This window comes from Tarenaya hassleriana, unplaced genomic scaffold, assembly GCF_000463585.1.
Source record: "Tarenaya hassleriana unplaced genomic scaffold, ASM46358v1 Cleome214, whole genome shotgun sequence".
Classification (NCBI taxonomy): Eukaryota; Viridiplantae; Streptophyta; class Magnoliopsida; order Brassicales; family Cleomaceae; genus Tarenaya; species Tarenaya hassleriana.
In genome coordinates, this window is record NW_010965488.1 from 31,178 (window position 1) to 42,019 (window position 10,842).

Below are 10,842 nucleotides of genomic sequence, written 5' to 3' on the forward strand. Positions count from 1 at the left end.
AGACAATCTACTCTAAAATGGTGGAGGATTGTTAGTTATTTTAGAGTAGATTGGTGGACTTTAAAATCTCTCAAAGGATTCTTGTTTCACGTGTATTACAAGTGTGGTGGAGGAGTAAAATACTTGTAAAAGACGTGTCGTGAATTGGTTAAGTGTTAAGGATTAGTCGGAAGATATTGAAGGTGGCTCGTTTGGCTCGTTTTTTGTTTCCAAGCGGACGCTCATTTTCCGAGCGGTCGCTCATTTTCTCCCGTTTTGTTCATCAGAGAAAATGAGCTACCCGCTCATTTTCCTGAGCGGTCGCTCATTTTCCTGAGCGGTCGCTCATTTTCCGAACGGTCGCTCATTTTTTGAGCGGTCGCTCATTTTTTTCAGTTTTGTTTTATCGGAAAAAACGAGCCAAACGAGCCACCTTCAATATCTTCCGACTAATCCTTAACACTTAACCAATTCACGATACGTCTTTTACAAGCATTTTACTCCTCCACCACACTTGTAATACACGTGAAACAAGAATCCTTTGAGAGATTTTAAAGTCCACCAATCTACTCTAAAATAACTAACATTTTACAATATATTTAATATGGGTATACAGTATTTAACAAGGCCACCTAAACATTATACACTACAAAAAAACCAGCATATAGCGACGGAATTTGCGACGAAAATTTCCGTCGCACAGGAAATTGCGACGGAATGTGACGATTTTACGACATAACGTGGAAAAAAATTATCCGTCGCAAACAGTCGCAAAATCCGTCGCAATTTGCTACGGTTTGCGACGGATAATTCTGTCACAACAAAAAAATAGATGATTTGCGACGGAAAATAAAAATTGCGACGGATTGCGACAGAATATTCCGTCGCAATGTATTTGGTTTCGGTTTTCGACGAAATTTTTTGAATTTTGGGCGCGTAAATAAATTTCATTTTGTGACGGATTGCGACGGAAAATTCCGTCGCAAAACGCAATATAAAACCACGAGTCGTCTTCATCAGATTCAAAGATTTTCGGAAAAAAAAATAAAAATCGCCATTTTTTTCTAAATCTCTCCAAAGATCGCCAAATTTCTCCCATAAGGTAATATATATGTATTTATGTATATATATATGTGTGTGTTTGATGTGTTTGTGTGTGTTTATGTATGTGTATGTGTGTGTAAGTGAATGTGTATATATATGTGTGAATGTGTATGTGTGTGTTTATATATGTGTGTAAGTGAATGTGTATGTATATGTGAATGTGTATGTGTAACATCCTGATTTTTTTATTAATTAATAGATTAATTAATTATTAATAATAAATAATTTTAAAAAAAAACAAGGAGAAGGTTTGGCCGCCCACGTGAAACAAATCACGCATAACCACCTACCCATATACATATATATAATATATCTAATATAATAATGATTATAAAATAAAATATTTATTATAAAAAAAATGATAAAACCTCGCTATATAAAGGACATGCGATTCGGATGAAGCATACGAGAGAGAGAGAGAGAGAGAGAGAGAGAGTAAAAAAAAAAAGAAATTTTTTTTAAATTTTTTAAAACATTTGCGACGGAATGCGACGGAAAAAAATCCGTCGCAAATTGCGACGGAATTATCCGTCACTTTCCGTCGCAAAACGCAGATTTTTTCCGTCGCAAAAATGCGACGGATTAACGACCGTTATACGTTTGCGACAGCGCTATACCGACGGAAATAAATCCGTCGCATTCCGTCGCAAATTCTTAATTGCGACGGATTTCCTTTATATTTGCGACGGATTTTTCCGTCGGTATATAACTATTTTCTTGTAGTGTATAATAATTACCGTGTACGGGGAGTTTGTACCGTTTATTTGAACTAATCAATTAAAGGGGTTTATGTGTATTTAGACATCATTACAATATGTGCATATAACCATACATATGGTATAGCTCATTCATGCACTGTATTGCATATTGTAGGAACATAAACAAACGTACGGGGTAATAAATCTATATAACATATAAAGATTTAAATTGTACAGTCCCATCCATATTATTGTGATATGATATGTATAACATGTTATATCGTAATTTTGTCTAAAACACATATATGTTTACAGGGTGTACCCATACTAACGCATGTATAACACATAATATTTGCGTTTATATTAGTTCTAAACGGTACTCAAACCATAACATGCTAAATGGGTGATACCATGATATAAACGTTCAAACATGGTTTTACGATTATACAACTTGATTTTCCTGTATAAAATTATATACCCGATATTGATATATACCCCATATCTGGGTTTTGTGTCCAGAACTCCTACATTTATATGGTTTATATGCACTTTACCCATATTATAATACACTCCTACATGTTTATAAAACACATCTAATTTATTTGGTATAGCAAACATTTAAACATACGATATCATATTTAATAACGCTCTAATATCGAGTAGTGGTGTATATAACGAGGTATGTTTTTACGTTTGTGATTACCCATAACCACATACATATTTAAAATCATTTTCATACCCGAGTAGTGGCTACTCTAGTGATGTTATATGTTTTAAACACGGTTATATCTTAGAGTTATATGGATTTATGTATCGCCAGGATCCAATACATAATGGTATACAATGTAAACATCCAAACATTACTAACATATGATTTCCTGGAGATAATATATGGGTATTTTGAGCTATATGGCACTCGGGGTATTGATTACCCATAACCACAGTAAACATCTTCATGTTTCATCCAAACATACATATATATACATAGATCGAGTCCTATATATATAGGGTGCACTCAAAACACGTTTAGAGTGCGTTCAAACCTTGCTCATAAACCATTATGTATTGTAGCACTCTAAACCATATACCACTATGGTATACGACATGTTTAAAGTTTGCGTCGAATAACTATTTTTTTATAATACTGCTTGAACGTATATCAATTTTTCTTTATGAACGATAATACATTTATCTAAACCGAATAAGTTTGAAACGCTTGTTGATAAATGTAAATCCATCTATATTTACAATCCTAAACTACAAAATATTTAGAGTCCTTGTAGGAACGCACTCTAAACTACATGTTTTGAATACATATAATCCTATATCGAATCTTTACAATAGAAAAATTGATATAATGTATTAATCGTATGTATACAATATTAAATTTGGTATAATGTACATTATATACATATACCCATATGTACCCTATTGTATTAAAGATTAATTATGATTTAAATTTTAATAAATAATATATGTAAAATATAATAATAAAAAACTCTAATTGTAGAATAATAACAAAATATATATCTAAACCAAATAACAAACATAACTATATAAACTTTACGTACCACATAAAATTTGGATACAAATATATGTATACTATTTTACTTGGCAATCCATCCTGATTATCAAAAATCATATGTATAGGACTGGGTGCAATATAATGTATACATAACTATCAAGTCTTTATGTAATGGTTTTACACCTACCATAATGGACAACATATAGAATTATGTATAAAGTGTTACAGCATTATGATCTTACATCCGTGAATCAAAACTCTATAATTTATATAAAAGATATAGGAATGGTTTATGATGATAATCTATCAAAACGTTTAAACTGATCAAGTGCATCAAACATTGATCACGCGCGGTGATCAGTTCTGGCATACCGCATGATTTCAATGTTTGATGCACCGAATGATTTATGAGAATATTCCTTTATTTTCTGAATCCATATGTTTTGATGGGTCAAGTTTTATATGGTAGACCATATGGCTCCGTAATATTTAAACGTGATAAACAATACCGTATGCTCCGTAATATTGAGATATATTATATTGACGATATCATATACTTTCTTTGGTTAATCATCCGGGATTATTATGGGATGCTCCGTAATATATCTCGTTCACTTGCCAGCAGGTGAATCCACATTCTGAAATACCATACGGGATGCCGCACCGAGTTCTGGCATACCATCGTGCTTTTTGGTACATGTAAGAATTTGTTTTGGTTTGGATGCTACAACATTGTATTTGTGGTGAATATATGATCATAACCAGTTTGGATCATAATCAGGATGCTACATTGTTGTATTCTAGTTATATAAAATGTTTCTTATGTAGTACTAATATGTTTAACACTCCCCATGTCTAAATAGTATGTATATATGTATGTCTATATAATTTTTTAAGTTGTACATGGTATAACGTAAAGCATAACCTACATGCTATATAACTTATGAGTAGATATTTATAAGGTTACCCATCTAATGCGTTAAAAGTGGGGGTCCATATCTAAACACGGTTAGACAATACCCCGGATCCATATATATCGTATACCAGTTCTTACATATACGTAATACCCATATACCAGTCTGTATATGTATCACATGTTTTTGAATCCACATTTGAATCCATAATATCTTAGAGTTATGTAAAAAATGTCTACGCTCTAAAATTGTATACTAAGTGCACTCTAACATCATATGGTAGAGTGCATCACTATCAAGATTAAGACATATATAACTTAATATTGTATGTACAATATGTACATACTATCTGTGATTATATTTATAACAACACGCAATATTAAAACTATGATTTTAGCTATATCACTCTTCAAATCCAGGGTCCACTCTAAATCAACCATCCTAGTAACAGTTGTATAGACCCATAGATCCATATTACAGATATACCGACAGGGTGGTGACTAAACATTCTTCCCATGTACATTGCGCGTTACAGTTGTCTTGTGACTTGAGCTCCGGTGAGATCACCATGAAGAGATAGATAGAGAAACAGAAGAAGAAGAAGAGGGATGTGTATACTCTTCTTCGCCATTGACACGCTTCTTCGCCACTATTTGCTCTATTTGTCACCAATATATATGGATTTGTTAGTGAGAACTCTCTATGATGTTACATATATGCTATAAAACTACGATTTTAGGCACATCAGCACTTTAAACATGTCCTTTGTCTTGTTTCAAAATTTAGAGTGATCATAATCCTACAGTGCATTTACCCCTATGTGTAATCACGGATGTATTTGTTTGGTTATGTTATGTAATCGTATATAAATCATACTAATAGACACTCTTAAAATACGTGCAATAAAATGTACATAAAAAATTTTGTGTTATGGATCATGCCTGTGTTATATCTAACACTCTAGTTATACATTTCCCGGGGTATGTTAAACATAATCCACAAGTCTATGACAGGTATAACTATTTTTCAAGCCTATGTTACATAATCTATGTTTCTTCCATTGTGATTTAAACTAAACATATGTTTATTGGTATAACAAACATTATGATTTAGGAATGGTTTTATGACTTTACGGCACTCTAAAAATACAGTTTATAGATGATATGCACTCTAAATACCCGTTACATATGAGTTATAGATATTGGAGGAGATATATACGAAAGGGGGAACTCCGACTTGAACAAATCTGGACAGCACGAAGACTTGGGCCACAAAGACTTGGGCCTTACTAAAGACAAGGATGATGGGCCTGATGACGTTGACCCAAATGCTCAAGGTGCTTCTTCTTCTTCCTTCCAACCCTAATCACGCCGAAGGAATCCCGTATGAAGATCTTCCTGATGGAGATCATTACGCTCATATATTCTAGTTCTCATATTTTTCTTTGTGATGATTTTTTATGTTTCCATATCAGACCGACTTTCCTTTTCTGGATTATTCTTCTTCTTCGTTTTGCCATCTGTATATATGTGCTGCATAAGGGTATGAATAAAATACAGTCTCAAGTTTTATTGATCAATTCTCACAAATCAATCTCTTTTTCTATATGGTATCAGAGCGTTGATCCATAACTTCTCAGTCTCCTAAGAATCGATTCCGTTTCTGCTTCCATGGATACCTCTTCGTCGCCACGATTGATCCCGATCCAATTCTCGGGAAACAACTATGCTATCTGGTCCAAGGCTGCCAAAACGACCTTGTGCAGTAAGGCTCTCTGGACTCACATCAAGCTGCCTAGTCCGAAAACTGTCACGGCGGAGGATGGCTCTGTTACGGTGGTGCCCAACACGGCGGCTGAAGAAAGTGCTTGGTTCCAAGAGGACCAGTTGGTGTTGTCTCTACTTCACAGCTCTCTAGAGGCGTCTATTTTATCAACCTATATACACAAAGATACCGTTAAAGACCTCTGGGATACTTTAGAGGGAATTTATGGAAATCTCTCCAACTCGAGCAGGATCTACGAGATCAAAAAATCGCTGCACTCCATCAACCAAGGTGGCCAACCGTTCAACAGACTTCTCGGCGACCTCAGCGCCCTCTGGGCCGAGTTAGATGAACTCAGGCTTGTTTCCACAGACTCTGCAGTAATCACACAGCGAAATGAACAAGACAAAGTATACACGCTCCTCCTTTCCCTTGATGGCACTTATGGAGATTTAGTTCACCACGTTCTGAGACAATCAGAATTGCCTTCTCTCAATGAGGTGTGCATGCTCATTAAACGGGAAGAAGGAGGGCGCAATCTCTTCCAAGGTAAGCCTGAACTTGCCCATTTTCGAAAAACATCTTTTCCTTCGAAGGAGAGAACTCCTTTTTTCTGTGAGCACTGTAAGAAGTCAGGTCACACAAAGGCAAAGTGTTGGATCCTTCATCCACACCTTCGCCCTCAGAAATTCAGAGAGCCCGGAACACAGGTTCGTGAACGTGCTCTTGCAACTCCCTCACATGACATGTTCTCTGACGAAGAGTATAAAACTCTGAAGCAACTCATCCAATCTGCATCTGAGTCTGGTAATGTTTCTCACATTGAATCTCCCTTACATTCATCGGTTATTGTCGACTCGGGTGCTACTAATCACATGTTTCATGATTCACAAATTTTCTCCTCATTGGAACACCGTCATGGTGTCGTGTCTGTAGCTAATGGTATTAGCTCTCCCATTCGTGGTCAAGGCACGATTCGTCTTTTTAACAAGGACATCAATGCTCTTTATGTTCCTGATTTTAAAATTAATCTCCTATCGATTCCTAAACTTACGACAGATCTTAAGTGTAAAGCTATTTTCGATGCTAATGAAGTTGTTTTTCAGGATACTAAAACGGGAGCAATATTCGGTAAAGGAGCTCTCAAGAATAATCTCTATCTACTTGATCGCTTGAACTTTCATTCCGAAGTCGCACTTTCTACTATTTGGCATGCACGTTTAGGTCATCCACACACCAAAGTCATGCATCTACTTTTTCCAAACACGACTATGAATAAAGATCCTTGCGAGGCTTGTATTTTGGGCAAACAATGTCGTTTAGTTTTTCCTTTATCGCAGACAATTTATGATAATTGTTTTGAGCTTGTTCACTCGGATGTTTGGACGGCTCCTTGTCACTCTCGAGACAATAACAAATATTTTGTGACATTTATTGATGATAAATCCAAGTACACTTGGCTTACTTTGCTTAAATCTAAAAAGGATGTCTTTGCTGCGTTTAAACACTTTTATGCATATGTGACTAACCACTTTGATGCCAAGATAAAAATATTTAGGTCGGACAATGGAGGGGAATATCTTAGCCATCAGTTTCAGTCATTCATCTCTGAACATGGCATTCAACACCAAACAACATGCCCACACACGCCTCAACAAAATGGCGTTGCTGAGAGAAAAAATCGTCACCTCATGGATATGGCTCGGACTATTATGTTCCATCGGCATGTGCCGAAACGATTTTGGAGTGATGCGGTCACCGCGGCTTGCTACCTTATCAACCGTTTGCCTACGAAAAATCTTTCCGACAAATCTCCCTTCGAGGTACTTAATCATCATATACCATCTTTAGATCACTTACGGGTCTTTGGATGTGTATGTTTTGTTTTGGTTCCAGATGCACAACGGGATAAGCTCGACCCTAAGAGTCTCAAGTGCATGTTCGTGGGATATTCAACCGATCAAAAGGGGTTTAAATGTTATCACCCTGAGTCACGACGGATCTACGTTTCTCGGGATGTTCGGTTCGACGAAAGCAAGGGCTACTTCGCTGCCTCTGATACGCCCGACCTAGATTCCTTGACAGCGTACTCGCCCCGATATGATTCCACTCTTCGTGATATCATAGAATCTGTTCGACGCCAAAATTCTTCTGATGCAGATCTTGTCACACTTCCTGAGACAGTCCCTGTTGTACAGCCTGTGACTGAACCTGATGAAGCTTCGCAGGCTCCTGTTCACTGTGCTTCCTCCAGACCCGATGACTCCACCGAACCTGTCGAACCAGCTGCCGCTATGCTGCCACCTGATTGTAGTGGACCCTCCAGCCCTGACGACACCTCTGACCTTGTCGAACCTATCACTTGCCCCGACGCCTCTGCCGACACAGTTGATGTTCCTGTTCGTCTGATGCCTCGTCGAAGTGCTCGTCTCCAACAGAAAGCACTGCTACAATATCAAGATCTTGCTCAGGATCGTGCACATACTGCAGTAACTTATCCTCTACATGATTATTATTCTTTATCCCATATCTCTGACCATGAACAGGCTTTTCTTAGTCGAGTGGATCAAGGGGTTGAACCTGCCTCTTATGAAGAAGCCAAGGATAATGTGGTTTGGCAGGATGCAATGTCCGATGAGCTGGCTGCATTGGAGAGGAATGAAACGTGGGAGCCTGTCTCTCTTCCGAAGGACAAAAAGGCGGTTGGCTGCAAGTGGGTCTTCAAAATTAAATATAGGAGTGATGGTAGCATTGAACGTCATAAGGCTCGCCTCGTTGCCAAGGGTTTCACTCAAATATATGGGGAAGATTACACTGAAACCTTCGCTCCTGTGGCTAAATTATCTACCGTCCGTGTACTTTTTTCACTTGCTACTAATTTGAATTGGTGTCTTTGGCAGATGGATGTTAAGAATGCCTTTTACAGGGCGATCTCAATGAAGAGATCTACATGAAGCCTCCTCCCGGCTATCACCTTGAGAAAGGCGTGGTGTGTCGTCTTAAAAAGTCCATCTATGGTTTGAAGCAATCTCCACGGGCTTTGTACCAAAAGCTACATGATGCCCTCCTTGCGTTTGGTTTCACACGTAGCAATGCTGATCACTCTCTTTTCATTCGTGTGTTTGACGGTGGTATTGTTGTTTTACTCATTTATGTTGATGATATCATTTTGACGGGTGATTCTACTCAAGATATAGCTGCTACTAAAGTTTACTTGCAGAAAACGTTTGATATTAAAGACCTCGGTGAGCTCAGATATTTTCTTGGCATCGAAGTCTTCCGATGCAAATACACACTTGACTTACTCCGAGACACAGGGAAGCTTGGGGCCAAGCCTGCCCGGACACCTCTTGAAGCCAACTACAAGGATACGTCGGACTCCTCGCCATTTCCTGACATCGAACGTTTTCGACGGGTGGTAGGTAAGCTGATTTATCTTACTCTTACGAGACCTGACTTAAGCTTTGCGGTGCATCAGGTGAGTCAATGGATGCATGCACCGACTCTCCACCATTGGCACATGGTGGATCGAATCCTACGTTATTTGAAGGGCTTGCCGGGAATGGGGATATGGATGCACAACAATCAACACACCGAGATCGTGGGATACTATGACGCAGATTGGGCCAGAGATAAAGCCGATCGCAAGTCTACCACTGGATACTGCACCTTTGTTGGCGGGAACCTTGTTACTTGGCGAAGTAAAAAACAAACGGTGGTGGCGCGGTCGAGTGCCGAGGCGGAATATCGAGCCATGGCAAATACGACATCCGAAATCATTTGGCTCAAAACACTCTTGGGGGAACTCCGACTCGACTCTACATCACCGGTTACCCTTCACTGTGACAACCAGGCTGCCATTCACATCGCTACCAATCCAGTTTTCCATGAACGTACGAAGCACATCGAAGTCGATTGCCATTTCATCCGTGAGAAGATACTTCAAGGTATCATCTCCTTGAGCTATACGAAGAGCACCGACCAACTTGCATATATTTTTACCAAGGCTACCTCAACCGATGTTCTTCATTATCTCGTTGGCAAGCTCGGCATGCATGACTTCTACATGCCTAGCTTGAGGGGGAATATTGGAGGAGATATATACGAAAGGGGGAACTCCGACTTGAACAAATCTGGACAGCACGAAGACTTGGGCCACAAAGACTTGGGCCTTACTAAAGACAAGGATGATGGGCCTGATGACGTTGACCCAAATGCTCAAGGTGCTTCTTCTTCTTCCTTCCAACCCTAATCACGCCGAAGGAATCCCGTATGAAGATCTTCCTGATGGAGATCATTACGCTCATATATTCTAGTTCTCATATTTTTCTTTGTGATGATTTTTTATGTTTCCATATCAGACCGACTTTCCTTTTCTGGATTATTCTTCTTCTTCTTCGTTTTGCCATCTGTATATATGTGCTGCATAAGGGTATGAATAAAATACAGTCTCAAATTTTATTGATTAATTCTCACAAATCAATCTCTTTTCCTATAATAGATCCATTGCATACTTAACCAATGGATCACAAACCATTGTAATTTGTGCATCACTTACACATTTATACCACAAGCACTCCTATGTATTTACTCATCTGTATACCACAATACCCGATGTTTATGAAAATCATATGTAGTTATGGGTATTAAAATGTGTTAAGACAAATGTCCCCACTTGGTAATAATTTAGATGCATTATACCACATATAATCACAGATTTAGGAATGGTAAGTTTAGGAATGGGTAATGGTTGTCTCTATAGAGTGTTGGATTTGGGTTTATTTGATAGAATCAAAACGGGCCTAACCCGTGAGAAGCCCGGTCCGTATAAAGTTTTAGAAACTTTAAATCTGCATAA

At 38.1% G+C, this 10,842-nt stretch overlaps 2 protein-coding genes across 2 annotated transcripts; both read left to right on the forward strand.

The window, feature by feature from the left end:
- The first annotated feature begins 5,430 nt into the window (after positions 1 to 5,430).
- LOC104814748 lies at positions 5,431 to 7,175 on the forward strand. The gene is made up of 2 exons (XM_010542931.1): positions 5,431 to 6,791; positions 7,091 to 7,175. The coding sequence occupies exons 1-2, from the start codon at positions 5,891 to 5,893 to the stop codon at positions 7,096 to 7,098; spliced, it is 909 nt and encodes a 302-aa protein (XP_010541233.1). The 5' UTR covers positions 5,431 to 5,890; the 3' UTR covers positions 7,099 to 7,175.
- A 1,865-nt stretch (positions 7,176 to 9,040) lies between these two features.
- LOC109116727 (uncharacterized mitochondrial protein AtMg00810-like) lies at positions 9,041 to 10,411 on the forward strand. The gene is made up of 2 exons (XM_019202671.1): positions 9,041 to 9,056; positions 9,176 to 10,411. Exons 1-2 carry the CDS (start codon positions 9,041 to 9,043, stop codon positions 10,234 to 10,236), a joined length of 1,077 nt encoding a protein of 358 aa, XP_019058216.1. The 3' UTR covers positions 10,237 to 10,411.
- The last annotated feature ends 431 nt before the right edge of the window (positions 10,412 to 10,842 follow it).